The sequence below is a fragment of the Zophobas morio genome, unplaced genomic scaffold, assembly GCF_036711695.1.
Source record: "Zophobas morio isolate AGI-343-1 ecotype UQ-CSIRO unplaced genomic scaffold, CSIRO_AGI_Zmor_V1 ptg000028l, whole genome shotgun sequence".
NCBI lineage: Eukaryota > Metazoa > Arthropoda > Insecta > Coleoptera > Tenebrionidae > Zophobas > Zophobas morio.
Window position 1 is genome coordinate 5,846,426 of NW_026972133.1, and position 22,128 is coordinate 5,868,553.

Below are 22,128 nucleotides of genomic sequence, written 5' to 3' on the forward strand. Positions count from 1 at the left end.
TTCGATGTACCGATTTCCCAATTATTCGATTCGTGGATTTTTCGACTTTTCAATTTTTCGATTTGATTTCTCAATTTTTTGGATTTCCGACTTCCCGATTTCCCAATTATTCAATTTTACCGCCGATGGTCGACTTTTTAATTTTTCTATACTTCAGGTTTTTGATTTTTCGATATTTTGCACTTCGATATTTGAATTTTTCAATTTTTTCACTTCGATTTCCCGATTTCTAAAATTTTCAACTTTTCGATTTTTCAAATTCTCGAATTTTTCAATTTTTCTATTTTTGAATTTATAAATTGTACTTTACATCTTCCCGATTTCTTAATTTTTCGATATTGCGATTTTTCAATTTTTCGATTTTTCAGTTGTCTGATATTTCGATTTTTTTAATTTTTCAGTGTTTCGATGTACCGATTTCCCAATTATTCGATTTGTGGATTTTTCGACTTTTCAATTTTTCGATTTGATTTCTCAATTTTTTGGATTTTCGATTTCCCGATTTCCTTCCTAATTACATAATTTGCGTTTCGATATTTGAATTTTTCAATTTTTTGACTTGGATTTCCCGATTTCCGAATTTTTCGATTTCAACTTCTCGATTTCACAAATTTTCGACTTTCCGATTTTTCAATTTTTCGGTTCCCAGATCTCTCAATTTTCCGACTTTTCGATTTCCCGATATTTCAATTTTAGAATTTTTCCACTTTTCAATTACATGTTAACGTTTTCATGTTTTCAAAATTGTTTTGTCATTTTTTTGTAAATTTTCAATTGACAATTTTTCGTTTCGGTTTTTTTTTATATTTTGTATTTTTACATTTTTCTATTTCTTCGTGTACCGATTAGGATAATTTTTTGTTCTGTAGTTTTTCAGTTTTCCATTTTTTTGTGTTTCTTCCACTTTACAACATGAAACACTTCGAGTTTTCAATTTGTCGATTTTTCGACTTTTCATTTTTGGTTTTTCCGATTTTTCAATTTCCCAATTGTTCAATTTGTGGATTTTTCGACTTTTCAGTTTTTAAATTTGATTTCTCAATTTTTTGGATTTCCGACTTCCCGATTTCCCAATTATTCAATTTTACAGCCGATGGTCGATTTTTTAATTTTTCCATACTTCAGGTTTTTGATTTTTCCATATTTTACATTTCGATATTTGAATTTTTCATTTTTTGACTTCAATTTCCCGATGTCTCAATTTTTCGACTTTCGGTTTTTGGACTTCGACTTCTCGATTTCTCAAATTTTCGATTTTTCAGTTTTTCGATGTCCCGGTTTCCCAATTATTCAATTTGTCGATTTTTCGGCGTTTGAGTTTCCGATTTGTCGATTTTTCATTTTACCCCCGACGGTCCAATTTTGTATTTTTCTATATTTCAGGTTTTTGATTTTTCGATATTTTGCACTTCGATATTTGAATTTTTCAATTTTTTCACTTCAATTTCCCGATTTCTCAAATTTTCAACTTTTCGATTTTTCAAATTCTCGAATTTTTCAAATTTTTGATTGTACGACTTTACATGTTCCCGATTTCTTGATTTTTCTACTTTCCGAGTTTTCGAAATCTTAATTTTTCAATTTTTCGGTTGTCTGATTTTTCGATTTTTTTATTTTTCAGTGTTTCGATGTTCCGATTTCCCAATTATTCGATTTCTGGATTTTTCAACTTTTCAGTTTTCGATTTGATTTCTCAATTTTTTGGATTTTCGATTTCCCGGTTTCCTAATTATTTAATTTGCGTTGCGATATTTGAATTTTTCAATTTTTTTACTTCAATTTCCCGATTTCCGAATTTTTCGATTTCGACTTCCCGTTTTCTCAAATTTTTGACTTTTCGATTTTTCAATTTTTCGAATTTTCCAATTTTTCAATTTTCCGGTTCCCAGATCTCTCATTATCCGACTTTCCGATTTTCCGATTTTTCAATTTTTGAATTTTTCGACTTTCTGGCTTCCAGATTTCTTAATTTTTCGACTCTTCGAGTTTACGATTTCTCAGTTTTTTGTGTTTTTTCAACAATTCAATTTTTCGACATTGCGATTTTTCAGTTTTCAATTTCCCGACTTTTAATTTTTCAATTTTTCTATATCCTGATTTCCCGATTTTTCTATTTTTTAATTTCTCGAGTTCCCGATTCATCGGTTTTTCAATTTCTTGAATTTTTCAATTTTTCAAGTTTTCCATTTCTTGATGTTTCAATTTCTCGATTCTCGATTTTTCCAGTTCTTCGATATTTCAGGTTTTTGATTTTGTGACATTTTTAAATTTCTCAATTTTCCGATATTTCGATTTCCCGATTTTTTAATTTTGGATTTTTCGACTTCGATTTCCCGATTTCTCATTTTATCGATTTTTCGATCTGCAGTTTTTCATTTTTTTTTGTTTCTTCACTTTACGACATGAAACACTTCTAGTTTTCATTTTAAAATTTTTCAATTTTTCGATTTTCCAATTTTGAAGATTACCTAATTTTTCGATTTAAAATTTCTCGAGTTTTTAGTTTTTAATTTTTCAATTTTGCGATTCTCAACATTTTCAGTTTACAATTTTCCGTTTCGGTTTTTTTTATTCTTTATTTTTACAATTTTTTTATTTCTTCGTGTACCGATTTTATAGTTTTTTGTTCCGTAGTTTTTCAGTTTTCCATTTTTTGTGTTTCTTCCACTTTACGACACGAAACACTTCTGAGTTTTCATTTTTAAATTTTTCAGTTTTTCGATTTTCCAATTTTTGGGCGTTTCAGTTTTTAGATCTTGTAATTTTTTGATTTGCTGATTCACGAGTTTTCAATTTGTCGATTTTTCGACTATCATTTTTTCGTTTTTCCGATTTTTCAATTTCTCAATTTTTCGATGTTTCGACTTCGATTCCCGCTTTCTCAGTTTTTCGATGTCCCGATTTCCCAATTATTCAATTTGTCTTTCGGCGTTTCAGTTTTCGATATGTCAATTTTTCATTTTACCCCCAATGGTCGATTTTTTAATTTTTCTATACTGCAGGTTTTTGAATTTTCGATATTTTGCACTTCAATATTTGAATTTTTCAATTTTTTGACTTCAATTTCCCGATTTTCCAATTTTTCGACTTCGACTTCTCGATTTTTCAGTTTTCCGATGTCCCGATGTCCTAATTATTCAATTTGTCGATTTTTTTTTTTATACTTCAGGTTTTTGATTTTTAGATTTTTCGCATTTCGGTATTTAAATTATTCAGTAAAAATCGCAGTGTTAAAACATCGAAAAATTGAGACATTGAAAAATTAAAAAACTGAAAATTCGAAAAAAAATCGGTAAGTTGAAGTCGAAAAATTGAAAAATCGGTAAATCGAAATCAAAAAAATTGAAAAATTCGAACATCGAAATGCAAAAAATCGAAACATCAAAAACCTGAAATATGGAACAATTCAAAAATCGACAGTCGGAGGTAAAATCGACAAATTGAATTGAATCGGGAAATCGGGAAATCGAAAATCTAAAAAATTGAGAAATCAGATTGAAAAACTGAAAAGTCGAAAAATTGAGAAATTAAAAATTCAGAAAACTGCAAAATCGAAAAATCGACAAATCGAAAACTCGTGACTAAACCAAACCAAAAATTTACAAAATCTAAAAATTGAAACACCGAAAAATTGGAAAATCGAAAAACTGAAAAATTTTAAAATGAGAAATGTTTCATGTCGCAAAGTTGAAGAAACAAAAAAAAATGAAAAACCGAAAAACTGCAAATCGAAAAATCGATAAAATGAAAAGTCTGGAAATCGAAGTCGGAAAAAATCGAGAAACCGGGAAATTGAAATATGAAAAATGGAGAAAATCAAAACCTGAAATATCGAAAAATTGAAAAATTCTGAAATTGAAAAATTGAAGAGTTCGAAAAATTGGGAAGTCGAGAAATCGAAAAGCCGAAAAATTTTAAAAATGGGGAAAACAGCGAAATTAATCAGGAATCTGAAAAATCGAAAAGTCTAAAAATCGAAGAATTGACAAATAAAGAACACGAAAAACTGAGACATCAGAAAATCGAAAAATCAAAAACGAAATATTAAGAAATCTAAAATTCGGGAAATCGAGAAACTAAAAAATCGGGAATCAAAAAATCGAAACATCAAGAAAAGGAAAACTTGAAAAATTGAAAACACGAAAAATTGGGAAGTGGGGAAATCGGAAAGCCGAAATTAAGAGAAATTGGGTAACCAGAAAATCGAAAAATTGTAAAAATTCGAGAAATTGATAAATCGAAGAATCGGGAAATTAAAGAATCGAGACATCGGGAAATCGAGATATTGAAAAATTAAAAATCGTGAAACCAAAAGGTCGCAAAATTAAACAATCTGAAAATTCAAAAATAGAGAAATTGAAAAACTGAGAAATCGGGAAATTGAAGTGAAAAATTTTCAATTTTTTCACTTCAATTTCCCGATTTCTCAGTTTTTCAATTTCTCGGTTTTTCGACTTCGACGTCCCGATTTCTCAAATTTTCGACTTTTCGATTTTTCAAATTCTCGAATTTTGCAAGTTTTCGATTTTGCAGTTTCCCGATTTCTCAATTTTGCGGCTCTTCGATTTTCCGATCTCCAATTCTTCGATATTTCAATTTTTGAATTTGTAAATTATACGATTTTCCAGCTGCCCGATTTCTTAATTTTTCGACTTTCCGAGTTTTCGAAATCTTAATTTCTTGATTTCCCGAATTTTCGATTTCTCAATTTTTTTGATTTTTCGATATTGCAATTTTTCAGTGTTTAGATGTCCCGATTCCCCAATTTGTGGATTTTTCGACTTTTCAGTTTTTCGATAAAAACTCCCCGAATTTTAATATAACTTTATTCATAGACAAAATCCTTAAAAGTAAAAAAACAATTATTCTTTCTTTGTTTATTTTTTAAATCCTACGAACCTTACAATAGAAAAAAAATCGTTAAAATGTAAAGTTTTGTTTTTTTTAATAAGTATTTTGAACACATAGAATATGGAAAAGTAGGTCTCCCGTTTCACTCGTCTGTTGGAGATTTTATTAAACAGATATTTCAACACTAATCAAAATTTGTGGGATCATCCCCATCCACAATTTGATGCCACCATTTCAAAATTTTGCCAAGTAAATCTTATCTTAATTTTATATACCTGTGGTTCATGCATCTGCCTTAATTTTTTACCTTGGACAACCAAATTTTTGGAAACTTAATGTCGTGTGTTATTTCAGTCAGATACATTTTAGAAAGAACGTCGTTGGCTTTTTCGAAAAAATCAGAAATCGTCCGCGCAATAAATCCTCAACAGACGCACCGCCGGAAAACGGAAACCTGCACTTAAACCCCCCAAGCCCCCGATCTTCCAACCCCACTCGCAACACTTTCCTTCCTCATCACCCCGGAAGCGCCCACTTTCGCCCCCCGGCTCCCATTGTTTACCGCCCCCCGTGTCATGTTCCATTCACAGATTTGTGCACGCACGTAGAGAGGGGATGTTTTCTCCGGAACCCGGCCGGCAACATGTTGCTCCTCCGGAGTTATTATAACTTGATACGTTCGAGCGTACGCCGCCGCCGCCGCCGGACCTTCCGTCGAAATCGGCGCCGCTTCCGCAAAAAAATCGTTTGCCGCCCCCTGCGCGCGGGGGCGGCTGCGCCCGTAAACTATGCAGAGAAATACTGTTGCGTACTTGAGTGAACTTTGACCTTTAGCGGCGGCGGCGACGGACGTTTCGTTTCGGGGATCGAGGATGACGTCCTTCCCGGAAAAACCGGAGCGGGATGATCGAGGGGCTTTCAGAGCGAGCATTCGGACAGCTCGCCGCTATTGACTTTCCGACTGAAATATGAAACTGAAAGATGAAGGGCCGGAGGAAACGGCGTGATTGATATGGAATTTTGCGCTTGAATGGGGCGGCGGGGGGCGGGGAGGCGGGATTTTCGGGTGGCGGCGGAGTTGCTGGTAATGGATGTTAAGAAAGTGGCGTGCCGGGGATGGAAGGCTGTTCGAACGAATTTATGGGGGTGGAAGTGCGGTAAATTTTCGAATTATGATTGGAGGAGGTCGTGCGCGTAGCGCATTCGGGATATTAGCTTTATTTGCATGTTCACTGTCGAACTTCCCTTCCGTCTAAAGCACAACTTTTCGATTTCCTTTATTTTTTCAATATTTCCTTCGGTTTTATAAATTTTCGTTTATTCAGTTTAAGTAATTTTGTATTTTTTGAATTTCTCAATTATCCGATGTTCCGATTTCTATAATTTTCAATATTTCGATTTTGATTTCACTCTTTTTTGATTTTTATATTTTTCATAATATTCTAAAATCTTGAAGATTTTCAAAATATTGGTAACGATTTCAGATTGGAAAATTTTCGATGTCCGATTTCTCAATTTTTCGAATTGTCGACTTTTTTCGATTTTCCATTTCAGTTTTTTTGATTTTTCGATTTCTCTCCAAATATTCCATTTTTTTAATTTTCATTTTTCGATGTTTCAATTTTTAAAATTTATGATTTTTTTATTTTTTTTTTCAAATTTATGATTGTTCGATTTTTCATTTCCCAATTTTTGGATGTCTCGATTTTTCATTTTTCGATTTCCCGATTTTTGAATTCGTCGATGCTTCAACTTTGATTTCCCGATTCCTCAAAGTGCAACTTTTGGATTTTTCAATTTTTCAATTTTTCTATTTTTCGACTTCGATTTCCAGATTTTCTCAATTTTTTTGTTTTTCAATTTCTCCGTTTTTGAGTTTTTGATTTTTCGATTTATTTCCGATTCTCGATTTTTGAATTTTTCTATATTTCAGGTTTTTGATTTCTGGATTTTTCCATTTCGATTTTTGAATTTCTTAAATTTTCGACTTTTCGAGTTTTCAATTTATGGATTTTACCATTTTTGGGCTTTTCCACTTCAACTTCTCGGTTTTCCAAATTTTCGACTTTTCGATTTTTCAATTTCTTCAATTTTTCAAAATTTACATTTTCCAGTTTTCTGATTTCTCAATTTTTCGACTTTTCAATTTCCCGATTTCCCAATTTTTTTTAATATTGCAATGTTTTGCTTCTTCAATTTTTGATTTTTTCGGCTTTCCGGCTTGCCGATTTCTCAATTTTCAATTTTTCAATTTTTTAATTTTTTGATTTTTCGATTTCTCTATTTTTCAGTTTCCCAATTTTTTTAATTTTTCGATTTTCCGATTTCTCGATTTTTCAATTTTTGAATTCTTCGACTTTCTGGCTTCCAGATTTCTTAATTTTTCGACTCTTCGAGTTTACGATTTCTCAGTTTTTTGTTCTTTCGACAATTCAATTTTTCGACATTGCGAATTTTCAATTTTCAATTTCCCGACTTTTAATTTTTCAATTGTTCTATATCCTGATTTCCCGATTTTTCTATTTTTTAATTTCTCGATTCTTCGGTTTTTCAATTTTCTGAATTTATCAATTTTTCAAGTTTTCCATTTCTTGATGTTTCAATTTCTCGATTCTCGATTTTTCCAGTTCTTCGATATTTCAGTTTTTTCATTTTGTGACATTTTTAAATTTCTCCATTTTCCGATATTTCGATTTCCCGATTTCTCGATTTTTTAATTTTGGATTTTTCGACTTCGATTTCCGGATTTCTCATTTTATCAATTTTTCGATCTGCAGTTTTTCAATTTTTTTTGTTCCTTCAACTTTACGACATGAAACACTTCTAGTTTTCATTTTTAAATTTTTCAGTTTTTCGATTTTTCAATTTTGAAGATTCCGTAATTTTTCGATTTAAAATTTCTCGAGTTTTTAGTTTTTAATTTTTCAATTTCTTCAATTTTTCAAAATTTACATTTTCCAGTTTTCTGATTTCTCAATTTTTCGACTTTTCAATTTCCCGATTTCCCAATTTTTTAATATTGCAATGTTTTGCTTCTTCAATTTTTGATTTTTTCGACTTTCCGGCTTGCCGATTTCTCAATTTTCAATTTTTCAATTTTTTAATTTTTTGATTTTTCGATTTCTCTATTTTTCAGTTTCCCAATTTGTTTAATTTTTCGATTTTCCGATTTCTCGATTTTTCAATTTTTCCATTTTTCACTTTTTTGATTTTTCGATTTCCCGATTTCCCTCCCGATTCTCGATTTTTTAATTTTTTGATTTTTCGCTTATTGGACATCTGAATTTTTGAATTCTTCAATGCTTGGACTTCGATGGATTTCCCAATTATTCGATTTGTCGATTTTTCAACTATCAGTTTTTCGATTTTTCGATTTCTCAATTTTTATGTTTCGATTTTTCAATTTTTCGATGTTTCGATTCAAATTTATGGTTTTCGATTTTCCGATTTTTTAATTTCTCCATTTTTCGGTTTTTAGATTTTCCGATTTCTCGGTTTTTTGAATTTTTTATACTTCAGGTTTGTGAATTTTTTGATTTTTTGACTTCGACTTTTAATTTTCAATTTTTCGATTTCTCGGCTCTGACTTTTTTCAAGTTTTCTATTTCTTGATTTATCGATTTCCCGAGTTTTTGGTTTCAAAATTTTTCGAGTTTTCAATTTTCTGATTTCGTTGATTTTTTACATTTCGATTTCTTAATTTTTCGATTTTTCGACTTCGATTTCGCGATTTCTCCAATTTTCGATTTTCAATGCATATTTAAATTTTTCGATATTTCAATTTTTCAATTTTTAAATTTTTTGACTTTCCGGTTTCCCTATTTCTCAATTTTCCGAGTTTTCGATTTTTCAAATTTTCAATTTTTCGACATTACGATTTTTGAATTTTTCGATTTTTTAATTTTTTGATTTTTCGATTTCTCTATATTTCAGTTTACCAATTTTTTAATTTTTCGTCTTTTCAATTTTCCGATTTCTCAATTTTTGGATTTTCGATTCCTTGATTTTCCGACATTGCGATATTTAATATTTCGATTTTTCAATTTTTTAATTTTCCGATTTTTCAATTTTTTGATTTTTCGATTTCTCTATTTTTCAGTTTCCCAATTTTTAAAATTTTTCGGTTTTACGATTTCTCGATTTTTCAATTTTTCCATTTTTCACTTTTTTGATTTTTAGATTTCCCGATCCTCGATATTTTGATTTTTTGATTTTTCGCTTATTGGACATCTCCATTTTAGAATTCTTCAATGTTTGGACTTCCATTTCTCGATTCCTCAAATTTCGACTATTCGATTTTTTAATTTCTCGATTTTTCGACTTCGATTTCCAAATTTCTCAGGTTTTTTGGGTTTTCGATTTCCCGATTTCTCATTTATTCGATTTGTCGATTTTTCCAACTATCAATTTTTCGATGTTTCGGTTTCAAATTTACGATTTTCGATTTTCCGATTTTTTAATTTCTCCATTTTTCGGTTTTTAGATTTTCCGATTTCTCGGTTTTTGAATGTTTCTATATCTCAGGTTTTTGAATTTTTTTATTTTTTGACTTCGCGTTCCCGATTTCTCGAATTTTCGACTTTCCGAGTTTTCAATTTCTGGATTTTGCAAGTTTTCGGTTTTCCAACTTCGACTTCACGGTTTCCCAAATTTTCGACTTTTCCATTTTCCAATTTCCCGATTTCTCTCTCAATTTTTCGAATTTTCGATTTCCCAATTTTTCAATTTTTTCGACTTCACGACTTTTAATTTTCAATTTTTCGATTTCTCGGCTCTGACCTTTCAATTTCTCGAATTTTCCAGTTTTCCGATGTATCAATTTTTTGAATTTTCAATTTTTCAAGTTTTCCATTTCTTGATTTATTGATTTTTTACATTTAGATTTCTTAATTTTTCGATTTTTCGACTTCGATTTCGCGATTTCTCCAATTTTCGATTTTCAATTTCTCAAATTCTTCAATATTTCAATTTTCGAGTTTCCCGATTTCTCGGTTTTTCGACTCTTGGGTTTCCTGATTTCCCAATTTTTCAATGCATATTTCAATTTTTCGATATTTCAATTTTTCAATTTTTAAATTTTTTGACTTTCCGGTTTCCCTATTTCTGAATTTTCCAAGTTTTCGATTTTTCAAATTTTCAATTTTTCGACATTACGATTTTTGAATTTTTCGATTTTTATATTTTTCGATTTTTTAATTTTTTGATTTTTCGATTTCTCTAGTTTTCAGTTTAGCAATTTTTTAATTTTTCGTTTTTTCAATTTTCCGATTTCTCAAATATTCCACTTTTCGATTTTTCGACCTTTCGATTTCAGGACTTTTAACTTTTCAACTTTTCGATTTCTCGACTCTTCGATTTTTCGATTTTCCGATTTCCCATTCTTCGGATATTTGATTTTTTCAATTTTTCGATTTTTCAACTTTCTGAGTTTGTCATCTCTTGATTTATCGATTTCCCGAGTTTTTGATTTCACAATTTTTCGAGTTTTGAATTTTCTGATTTATTTCATTTTTTACATTTCGATTTCTTATTTTTTCGATTTTTTGACTTCGATTTCGCGATTTCTCAAATTTTAGACTTTTCAATTTTCAATTTCTCAAATTCTTCAATATTTCAATTTTCGAGTTTCCCGATTTCTCGGTGTTTCGACTCTTGGGTTTCCTGATTTCCCAATTTTTCAATGCATATTTCAATTTTTCGATATTTCAATTTTTAAATTTTTTGACTTTCCGGTTTCCCTATTTCTCAATTTTCCGAGTTTTCGATTTCTCAAATTTTCAATTTTTCGACATTGCGATTTTTGATTTTTTCGATTTTTATATTTTTCAATTTTTTAACTTTTTGATTTTTAGATTTCTCTAGTTTTCAGTTTAGCAATTTTTTAATTTTTCGTCTTTTCAGTTTTCCGATTTCTCAGTTTTTCGACTTTTCGATTTTTCGACCTTTCGATTTCAGGACTTTTAACTTTTCAATTTTTCGATTTCTCGACTCTTCGACTTTTCATTTTCTCGAATTTTACAATCTTTCGACATTCCGCTTTCCCAATTTTCCAATGTTTTGATTTCTCAATTTTTCTAATTTTCAACTTTTGGAACTTCTCGATTTTTCGATTTTTCAATTTTTCGATTAGCCGCTTGGTCTATTTTTCGATTTCTAGATTTCTAAATTTTTGATTTTCTGATTTCCCATTTTTCGGGTATTTGATTTTTTCAATTTTTCGATTTTCCAACTTTCTGACTTTTCCATCTCTTGATTTATCGATTTCCTGAGTTTCGATTTCTCAATTTTTCGAGTTTTCAATTTTCTGATTTTTTCGATTTTTCGATTTTTTGCATTTCGATTTCTTAATTTTTCGATTTTTTGACTTCGATTTCGCGCTTTCTCAAATTTTAGAATTTTCGATTTTCAATTTCTCGAGTTCTTCAATATTTAATTTTTTTTTCCGATTTCTCGGTTTTTCGACTTTTGGGTTTCCTGATTTCCCAATTTTTCAATGCATATTTCAATTTTTCGGTATTTCAATTCTTCAATTTTTAATTTTTTTGACTGTCCGGTTTCCCTATTTCTCAATTTTTCGACTTTTCGATTTCTCAACCTTTTGATTTCAGAACTTTTAACTTTTTAATTTTTCGATTTCTCGACTCTTCGACTTTGCAATTTGTCGAATTTTTCAATCTTTCGATTTTCCGGTCTCCCGATTTTCCAATTTTTTTATTTTTCAATTTTTATAATTTTCACTTTTTCGATTTATCAATTTTTCAATTTCGCGATCTATATTTCGATCGATTTCGTCGACAAAACGTGATTAACCGATGGACCCTATTTCAACCTTTAAATGGAACCTTCTACTTTGAAAATAGTTGTAGAACACCCTGTATCTGCGGTCTTGAGACAATTTTAGATGTCTTTAAAATAAGAATTTCCTTTAGTTTTCCGTGCAGCAAAGCGCTCTAAAAATTCCTAATCTCCCTCCGGATTTTGGCTCTTTAAGTTCGATAAAAGCATCTCCCGAGAATCTCAACAGCCCCTAAATAAACCGCAAACCGAAGCGGCCGTAAAGTAGTGCATTATCGCACTACATAAAGCCGTCATAGCTCCAGATATGAAATTTTATTGAAGACTATCGGAACTCATTCAAGCTATTCCGCATTTCAACCTTAACCCGGTCCCCGATAAACGGACACGAACTATTACGGAATGGACCACTAGCCCATCAGCTAGGGAGGAAAAAATATGCGGGCGTATCGATCTCTAGGCTCGACAAGCCGCCACTTTTGTTTTTCTATGGCTTTGTCTTATCAATGTTCGGGCGATTGGCTCCCGCATAGCGCGATCGGGCGACCGCGGAACGAGCTCGAGGGAGCAACGGCAATCCGCAAGCCGGAGTACGGTTCGGGCGGCGCTCCGGTGCACGGCCCCCCGGTGCATCGGTCCCCCGAAATGACCCACTTGTCCGTCATCAGCGCCACTGCAGAGAGACCTTTGAAGGCGCGCCCCCGAGGTGAGGCGTCGCGGTGCCCGTATTGATTCAGTCGGCGACGGCGTCCGGCGTCGCTAACTGCGCCGCACTCCGGCTCGTGTGGCAGCCCGCTCCACACCGCCGCTCAGTACGTGTCGGCGATTTTGGCGCGAAACAGCGACCTCGTGATGGCTCTCACCTAGTGCCAAAGAACCGACGAGAACTCGACCGCAGGGATGGATTGCTGCAATTACATGCCGTACAGACACCACCAATATTACGGATCGCAGTACTACGAGCCGGTGCCCGCGTACCACGCCGACTTCTACGGCCAGCAGGTCTACCACGACTACTATGGGAACGCCCCGTACTACCAGCAGTGGCCCTGCACCACCTTCCCAGGTACGGCGGGCTCCCACGTCAATTTATATCGATCGCGACGACCACGCGACGTCGAAAAAAAGACGAACCCGACGTGGATGCGACGACCAGAAACGTGCGTCCAAGACGGGCTTCCGACGTCGCTCTTTTCCACGTCGCGAAGACACGTTTTCGTTTGTTTTCGCGGCAACGCCCCCTCTGTATGTGTGTCAAACTTCCGCCAAGTTTTTCGCTAGTCGCGACAACGTTGCCAACTTTCTATCGCAATTTTTCCGCGGCTACATATTACGTTTCCGACCTTGCGGTCGATCGATCTCGAATCTAATTAATTATCCTCGTGATGAGTGGCCGCTCTTCACCGGTTCCCTACCGTAGTGATAAAATTTTTATAATGTTTATTATTGAGCCAGTCGTTTGGTGTCTGGCGGCGGCGAATTCATGGTGAGTGACGCAGAATTTCGTTACTTTTTCACGCTCTCCCGATGACGCCTCATCAAATATTCAGCGAGGAACCGCAAGGATTTCGCCCGGAATTCCGGAGCGCGCGGACACGTCTCCGAAAATCCGAAGACCGTCACAACAAACCCTAACCCCCTAATTATTTTATTGTCGCACTTAACTATCTGTTTTACGCGAACGGGCCTTTATTAGCACCAATTATGACTCCTCTGGTTACTCACCGACTTCATTAAAATAGATGGCGTGAAGTTTAATTAATACAATGAGCTCGCGCAACTTTTCAAAGAGTAATAAAGCAAGTCTCGAAGGAATCGATCAAGGAAACGAACTCCGTCCGAATAACGACCCAAAAGTGGCGCAGCAGGTCGGATTAGCGCGAACTGGGCCAAACTAATCTCTTTGAAAAATTCCCTCCTCGAAAATTGCTCAGCCCCCAAACAATAAAACAAAACCCACCCCCTCGCTCTCATAAATCTCCCTCTGCATATTTCAGATTACGTGTACAACCCTAAGGAGGCGAGGATACGGAAAGCTATGCGCGATGCAACACGAGAACGAACTTCGATCGGGACTTCCCCCATGCTCCAGAGGCCCAACGCGCGCAGGGCACCGTCGTCGCACAGCTGGGTACCGCCGCCGCCGCCGCCGTCCCACGACGACCTCATGATGGTACGTTTTCCCTCCAAAAGCAGCCTTTTCAGCACACCCATGCCTGCAGGCGCCCACGCACTTCTTCTCATAAATAAATCCGGGCCTTGAGTGTGCCTTCGCAATCGATAGGGCCCTCCTGGGTGACAGTCGATGCCGGGGGGAGGGGAAACTTTGCAACAATGGGAGGGTGGGAACCGTCTTTTCAAAATTCCCGACGAAATTGGAGCACCGTTTTTGCGCTCGCCGGAATCGATCCGCCGAGGACCATCGCCCCAAAAATCGCCCAGTGAATTATGCATGGTGTGCGGGTTCGGGTGTACCTTTTGTTTATTGATCGGGAGAAAGATACGCGCGATAACGGACGAATTATCACCGGGGGCAGACTATTGTTGTTTATATTTAGATGCGACGCTGGGCGGAAACCGGGCGATGCAATTTCCGCGAATTAATTGTTAACCGGGTCTGATTGGGGCTGGGGGAGGGTGTCGGCAGCGGGGTCGATCCGGTTTTACCCCTTTCCGATCACCTGTTTGAGCGGCCGGGCTCGAGCTTTCCGGGACATGTGGGCGAGTGTTTGCGGACGCAACGAAATCAACCGGATGAGAGTTACTTGTGCGGACCCGCCCCCGGCAGCGCCACGTTTCTTAAAGCCCCGTTACTTTCGCTTTCGACGGATACCCACACGTCGAACGCTTTTCAAGATCCGAAAGCTTAATTTTCGAACATCTCGCTTCAGTTTTCGAGAATTTAGGGTCCGGTCGCTGGACCAGCTTAATTTTTGGCGCCCGACATTTTTCTGGCGTCCTGGCGTCGTTTTTGAGTAAATTAAAGTGTCTGCTGCACGACTAGAAACCCCTTCTTCCGTTCTAAATACGCGAACCTCCCTAATTTTTCTCGAAATGCACGTCACGTTGAATAGTTTTCGAGAATTTAGGGTCCGGACGCTGAACGGCGTAATTTTTGGCGCCCGTCCTTTTTCTGGCGTTCTGGCGTCGTTTTTGAGTGGATAAAGGTGTCTGCTGTACGACTAGAAACCCCTTCTTCCGTTCTAGATACGCGAACCTCCCTAATTTTTCTCGGAATGCACGTCAGGTTGAATAGTTTTCGAGAATTTAGGGTCCGGACGCTGAACGGCGTAATTTTTGGCGCCCGTCCTTTTTCTGTCGTTCCGGCGTCGTTTTTGAGTGGATGACTGAAACCCCCTTCTTCCGTCCCGAAGTCGCCAACCTCCCTAATTTTTCTCGGAATGCACGTCCGGAGCGCGAAAGTTCGCTCCTCGTGCGGCGATTGCCCTTTTCCCTCGTCCGTCGAGCCCCGCGGCCCCTTTTTCCGTTTCCAAAAACCCGTCCTCTTTTCAATACCGTGCCGGTTTTGCCTCCCGCGCGACGCTTTGCCATGGCAACGGAGATCGTCGACGCCTACGGTTGCCAGGCGACGCACGAGAGCGTCGCGGCGCCTATTGCGTAACCGGCGTCGATACAGAGCCGGGCGCGCGAAAAGCTCGATACGACGACGAGCGAGAGTCGACGGGGGGCTATTTGCATTGTGCCCCGTACCTCCCGTGCGGGGGCGGCAAAAAACCGGCCGTTCGTTCGGATTAAGTCTTCAGCCCCGATCGGCCTCCGCCGCCCCCGATCGATAATTGCCTTGACACCACGCCGCCACTATCGACGAAGCGTGTCAGGAGGTCATGCAGGAGATGTCGCGCGAGGAGGACTCGATACAGGACCGCGCGACGCGCGAAATTTCTCTTTTCCATTCATGATGTTTCTGCGAATTAAACGAGGAGTGGGGCAGGTCAGGGTCGGGGAAGTTTGTCTGCCGGATCGGGATCGAGAAGTTTTGAAGGGGCGGGACTTTGGTTGAATTGGTTGTCTTTCGATTTTCGTGGCTCGGGCGCCAGTTTTCGGGTGTATGTTGTGCCGGTTGTTCGCCATGTGAGAGTCTGGTGTTGCAGCAACCGCTGGGCGGGCTGCAGGCGCCGCCGCCCGTGTGCGGCTTTCCGCTGCCGCCGTCGTCGCCGGGCGAGCAATTCCTGGGCGCCATGAACGCCGCCTACAGCAAGATGGAGCCAGCGCCGCCGCCGCCAATGCCACCGCCGACCACGAACTACATGCAGGTGCGACACACTGTGTATCGATTGATTGATTAGAGAATAGCTGTCTAGAGGGAGAGCCGCAGCGATTTCCCGCATGCATGGGGAACGAGAAAGTGTGTAAAAGTCTCTTTCCGAATCGATCGGCTCGAAAATAAACAATGTGGTCGATGCGGGAAATTTTCAACAGGGTCGCCCGCAATAAGAAAAACGACCTCGTCGACGACTTCCTATTGCGGGCGGCGCAACAGGTGGTTGAAATATGTTTAATTGGAAAGCGTGCCGGATTTATGGCATCGATAAAGGGGATTTTCGCTTGCAGTCGAACCCGCTGGCCCAGCTGCAGCAGCACGCGGAGATGTGGCCCGAGTACCAGGCGATGCGGCCCAGGTCCTCAGGTGAGCGAGGATTTTGTTCGATGATGATGATTACGATGACGATCGATAGTCCGTTCGGCAGGTAACCCCTTCATGATGGGCGACGTTCCCCCCTACTCTGCCCAGCCCCCCGAGATGGGCACCCCTCTCATGATGGAGAAGGAGCCGACGCCCGCCACCTCCCCTCCCACTAACGACCCGGAGCCGGACAAAGAGCAAGAACAAGAGCACTTCTTGCCGGTCTTTGAACCGGACGAAAGCAAAATGAAAAAGGTGAGCGGAACGTGCCACGTGTCGAAGGAGCTTTGTTTTAAGATGTCGATCGTTTCGTTGTTTGTGCAGCCGGCTGTCAAAAAGCCCGCCACGAAATCCCTGCCGGACTTCAACGAAGCGTTCGGCTCGACCGAGCGCGGCCGATTCCAGAGCCCGCCCGACCCGCGTTTGGCGCCCAACAAGGGTTACCTCGACTACTTCTTTGACGGCGCTCCGGCGATCAAATTCGACGATTACCAGATCTAAGAGATGCGGTTGTTTCGGCTCAATTTGTCAAAATTGGAATTGTGCCTTTTTTTTCTCTCGGTTTCCGTTTTGCGTTGCTCGTTGGGACCAACTCGACCCGCTGGATAGAGATCCATATTCTAGTCAAATGTTTGTATGTATATGATAGCTGTTAATGTCAACATGTAGCCATTACAGTGTAATCCGTGTTAGAGAGGTTGTAAAAAGCCAAAGTCATTATTGATCGCGTCCGCGTGGCGCAGCCCTAATATCAAAATGAATGTACAGATGTAAATGTGTTAATGTTAAATAAGGTTGTGCCTTAGTAGATAATTCAAAATTTATCAAGAAAGTTGAGATTTATTAGAGCTTCCCGTCGTACACTTGGGAGTTGTACATATATACGTTTTATTCCAAAAGAATGCTTCCCAAAATTTTGAAAATAGCGACATATTCTAAATCTTCCTTTAGTCTTCAAAAATAATCAAACAGTTTTGAATCAAACAGACCGGGACACGTTACGAATTAATCAAATCTGGCGGCTGAGGCGGGGCGGACAAACTTACATTTCTCCAATTACACTCTTCACGTACTCTCAACAAAAGCCAAAATTGTCATGGTTGTATATAATCGCATTTATTTCACGAACAACTCCATTACTTTACCACGAGATATTAAATCTTTAGAAAATTCAAGGTTTCTTCAAATTTCATGACTCTGAAAAAATCGTCAAATTCTGAGTCTGTTTTACGTCAAAAATTATTAGACGTTCATGTTGTCATAACGTCATCAAATAAAAAAAAGCGACTACGAAAGTCGAGGAAACAAAAACAAAAATTTGTACTAAATTAAACAGAAGACGAAATGAATCAGAAAGCTTCAATATTAATGCGAAAAGTTTTAACATTTTCCTAATTAGTTTTAATAATTTTTTAATAAAATAAAAAGTACAAAAAACATTAAAAAACAAAACCCACAAAAAATGTTAACTGTTAATTTTTTTCCATTCTCGTAACGTTTTTTTTTATGCGCGTAGTATAAAACCTGAATGCTTGAATGCAAATATTATTCAAATTTATTCAAAAATGAATTTTCTATTTACTCGTAGTACTCTCGTCCCTCCGCCTCGGCCCGAACCTCGTTTCGTACTAGATTAATGTGGTCCATTCTTTATATCTATAATATACTTGTGATCGTCATAGATAGAACCTAAAATAAGTAAAATAAAAAACACCAGACTATATTGTACAAATATATTAAAGTTGACTATTCCCATTATATTATATTGTCGGCATCCGGCCACCGAATCGCAAACAACACTCTGTACCAATTCCCAAAAGTACAAATCAAAAGAAAACGTTGTTTCCGGTTCCTGGTTGGCGCCATTGTATGTTGTCTTAGGATCATTTATAGCGGTCTTAGAGCCTGGGGGCCCCCCTTCCACTATTATTACAATGTGTTAAATCCATATCAAAGTGATATCGTTCAATTAAAATATAATTTAGAGCCGAACTGTGTTTTAGCCCTGCGGCGACCTCCTCCACCTCCCCCTCTCCTCGCAGAGCTTCCGCGCCTCCCCGAGCCTCTTCAGCCACGACATCAACTACCAGAACAACTACATCCTGGAGTACTTCCAGAGCATGCCGGCGATGACCCTCATCAACGTCACCACCCCCAACGGCACCACCTTCCCCTACGCCACCTACTCCCCCTCCAACCTCCTCGACAACGTCAACAACGAAACGCAAGTCTTCGAAAATATCACCGAACCCATTTTTTTCCACACTGATGTGGGATTTGTCCCAATGTCGTCGATGTAGTTCCTTGTTTGGGCGCGGCGCCGTAATTAAACAGACAAGTTTTTAATTTTAAGGTCGTTCGTTTCGTATAAATGCGGGCAATTCGTAAACACTACCGCTCTACATCCGACAACATGCTGAAATTCGTAAGTATCAAGTAGCTGGCTCTGTAGTGCGAGTTGTTTTTTTGTGTAGAGGGCGCTGGTGGATGAGTTGTAGAGCGACGGGTGTAGATGGCGCTAATGTCGTTCTGTTGCATAGGTGGTTCTATTTGCGCTCGTCGCCGCTGTTTATGGGGGAGTGGTGCCCTTTGAGAGTCCCTTGGGGGCTACGCTTTTGCCCAAGGTCAATGTAGCCCCCACGAAAGTGACAGTGGTCAAGCAACCCATCACTGTTGAGCAGAAGGAGTACGTGTACAGATCCGTACCGGTGCCCGTTCGGGCCGTGGCTTATACTGCTCCAGCCGTGGCGTATACTGCTCCAGCCGTAGCGTATTCGCACCCAGCCTATATTTTCTAAAGATTGTTTAATAAAGTGCCTTTGAGTTATTTATTGACTTTTTTTATTTTTGCCAAAATTGCAAACAAGAAAATATTACGACTTACTAACACGTTTTCATTATCAATGATGAAGTATACCGGGTGTCTGGAAAAAACGTAATTTTATAATAGTAAAATTGACATGAATTATAATTAAAAACAAAAGCAACAAAAGAAAAATCCATTAAAGCATAACTAACCAAACACCAGAGAAAATGTTCAAAATTCCTGCCCTGTGCATATAAGTAAGCTCGTAATGTTTCCAAAGTTAGTCATCAGTACTTGCTGAGATAAAACTAATTTTGGCAAATCACATACGTTCTAAGAAAAGAGAGGGTGGGTGGGCGGGGCTAGTACCTGCTAAAATAAGACCGATTTTGGCAAATGACACACCCTCTAAGAAAAGAGAGGGCGGGTGGGCGGGGCTAGATCCTGAACAGTGGCTCCCTTTGTTATCTGTTTTTTTTTTTTTAGCTCAAAACAGTTTCCTACACCACGAAATCACAAAATCTGTAATTATTTTTATTAGACGAAATTTTGAAAAAACGCACAATTAAATTATACAATGTTACCAAAAATGTTCTAGTAACAACACTCCACGTACATATATATACACTATTAAAACTCCGAAAAAAAAGCACTAAAAAACAATATAACCTTACTTTGTCCTTCCACAACCTGTAGGTCGCCTAAGTTTCCATCAAGGCCCCCTTGTTATTTATTTAAAAAGACGTACATATTTTCAATTTTTTGATTTTTGAATGTTTCAATTTTTTGAATCTTCAAATTTTTTATTCATTTTTTCAGTTTCAGTTTCAGTTGCGGGATTTTTCAATTTTTCCGATTTTTTTATATTTCCATTTCTCGGTTTATCCACTTTACGATGTTTCCATTTCTCTACTTCTGAAATTTTCGATTCTTCATTTTTCGAATTTTGAGTTGTTCAATTTTTCGATTTTTTGGGTTTTTGATTTTTCAATTTTTCGATTTCTCGATTTTTTCAATTTTGAGATTTTTCAATGTTTCGATATTTCAGCTTTTTGTTCTTATTTTTCGGTTTATGGTGTTCATAAATTTTCGATTTTTCGATTTCTCGATTTTTGGATTTTATTTATATTCCCGATTTGTCGACTTTCCGATGATTCAATTTCTCGACTTCTGGGGTTTTCGATTTTTCAATTTTTCGATTTTTAAAATGTTTAATTTTTCAATATTTAATTTTTTGATTTTACGCAATTTCGACTTCTCGGCTTTTCGATTTCTCGATCCTTTCATGTTTCGATTTCGCGATGTTTTTTTCAATTTTTCGATTTCTCGGCTTTTTGAACTTCCAATTTTTCCATGTTTCGATTTCCCAATTTTTCGACATTTTTTCACGTCTCGATTATTCACTAGTTCAATTTCCGATTATTCAATTTATGATTTATCGATTTTTTTAATTTTTAATTTTTTGCACCTATTTTCCGATATTTCACCTTTTTGTTCATCAATTTTTCGATTTTTTTGTTTCTAAATTTTTTATTTATTCCCATTCCTCGATTTCGCGACTTTCCGATGATTCGATTTTTCGACTTCTTGGGTTTTCAATTTTTCGATTTTTGAATTTTCCAATTTTTCGAATCTTCAGATTTTTGACTTTTCAATTTTTGATTTTCCACTTTTCGACTTTTCAGATTCCCGATCTTTCGACTTCTCAATTTTAGATTTTAGGGTTTTTCATTTTCCGATTTTTCTTTTTTTATATTCCCATCTCTCGAATTTTCGATTTTTTGATTCTTCAATTATTATGATTTTTGAGTTGTACAATTTTTTAGGTATTTGATTTTTCAATTTTTGAATTTTTAAAATTTTCGATTTCTCGATTTTACAATTTTTCGATATTTCAGCATTTTGTACAATTTTTCGATTTTTGGTGTTTCAAAATTTTTCATTTTTCGATTTCTTTTCATGTTCCCATTTCTCGATTTTCCAGTTTCTCGATTTTTCAATTTTCGAACTTCCAATTTTTCATGTTTCGATTTTTCGGTGTTTCGAGTTCCCAATTTTCCGACATTTTTCCACGTCTCGATTATTCACTTGTTCAATTTTCCGATTTTTCAATTTTTTGAATTATGTATCGACTTTAAAAATTGTAAGTTTTTGGCTCTTTTGATTTCTCAATCCTTTTATGTTTCGATTTCTCGATGGTTTTTTCAATTTTTTGATTTCTGGGTTTTTTGAATTTCCAATTATTCCATGCTTCGATTTTTTAATTTTTTCGATTTCCTTTCGACATTTCAGTTTTGGGATTTTTCAATTTCTCGATTTTGCAATTTTTCGACTCAATTTTGACTGCATAAATTTTAGATTTTTCGATTTACCTTGTAGATTGTTTAATATTTTAATTTTTCGATTTTTCAATTTCGCTGTTTTTCATTTTTAAAATTTTTCGACTTTCGATTTTTCAAGTTCAAGATATTCCAAATTTTCAACAATTTATTAATTTCTGGGTTTTTCAATTTTTCGATTTATCGAGATTTTGACGTTTCGATTATGCAAGTGTTCCATTTTCCGATTTCTCCACTTTTCGATGTTTCGATTCTTGAATTATTTCGATTTTTGAATTGTTCAATTTTTCTATTTTTCGAGTTTTTGATTTTTCAATTTTTGGATTTTTAAAATTTTCGATTTTTCAATTCTTGGATTTTTAAAATTTTCGATTTCTCGATTTTTCAATTTTTTGATGTTTCAGTTTTGGGATGCATCAATTTTTCGATATTTCAACTTTTTGTTCGATTTTTGTGTTCTTAAATTTTCGATTTTTCGATTTTTTTTTAATTCTAATGGTTCGATTTTTCGACTTCTCGTGTTTTGGATTTTTCAGTTTTCCCATCTTTCAATTTTTCGATTTTTGAATTTTTCAATTTTTCAAATATTCAGGTTTTTGATTTTTCAATTTTTCTATTTTTCCACTATTCGATTTTTCAGTTTTTCCATCTTGCAATTTTATAATTTTCAAATTTTTCAATTTTTCGAATTT

At 36.5% G+C, this 22,128-nt stretch overlaps 2 protein-coding genes across 6 annotated transcripts in view; both read left to right on the forward strand.

Annotated features, from left to right (window-relative positions):
- Positions 1 to 18,591, forward strand: part of LOC135136931 (protein SOX-15-like) — a 32,028-nt gene extending 13,437 nt beyond the window's left edge. The window contains exons 1-6 of one of the 5 annotated variants that reach the window (XM_064066420.1): positions 12,233 to 12,712; positions 13,644 to 13,819; positions 15,759 to 15,920; positions 16,219 to 16,294; positions 16,344 to 16,546; positions 18,295 to 18,591. In XM_064066420.1, the coding sequence (XP_063922490.1) occupies positions 12,547 to 12,712; positions 13,644 to 13,819; positions 15,759 to 15,920; positions 16,219 to 16,294; positions 16,344 to 16,546; positions 18,295 to 18,591 (1,080 nt within the window). In that variant the 5' untranslated portion in view covers positions 12,233 to 12,546. The other 4 variants (XM_064066418.1, XM_064066419.1, XM_064066421.1 and 1 more) reach the window with 4 other exon arrangements.
- A 28-nt stretch (positions 18,592 to 18,619) lies between these two features.
- Positions 18,620 to 19,118, forward strand: LOC135136932 (uncharacterized). The gene is made up of 2 exons (XM_064066423.1): positions 18,620 to 18,716; positions 18,832 to 19,118. The coding sequence occupies exons 1-2, from the start codon at positions 18,663 to 18,665 to the stop codon at positions 19,087 to 19,089; spliced, it is 312 nt and encodes a 103-aa protein (XP_063922493.1). The 5' UTR covers positions 18,620 to 18,662; the 3' UTR covers positions 19,090 to 19,118.
- The last annotated feature ends 3,010 nt before the right edge of the window (positions 19,119 to 22,128 follow it).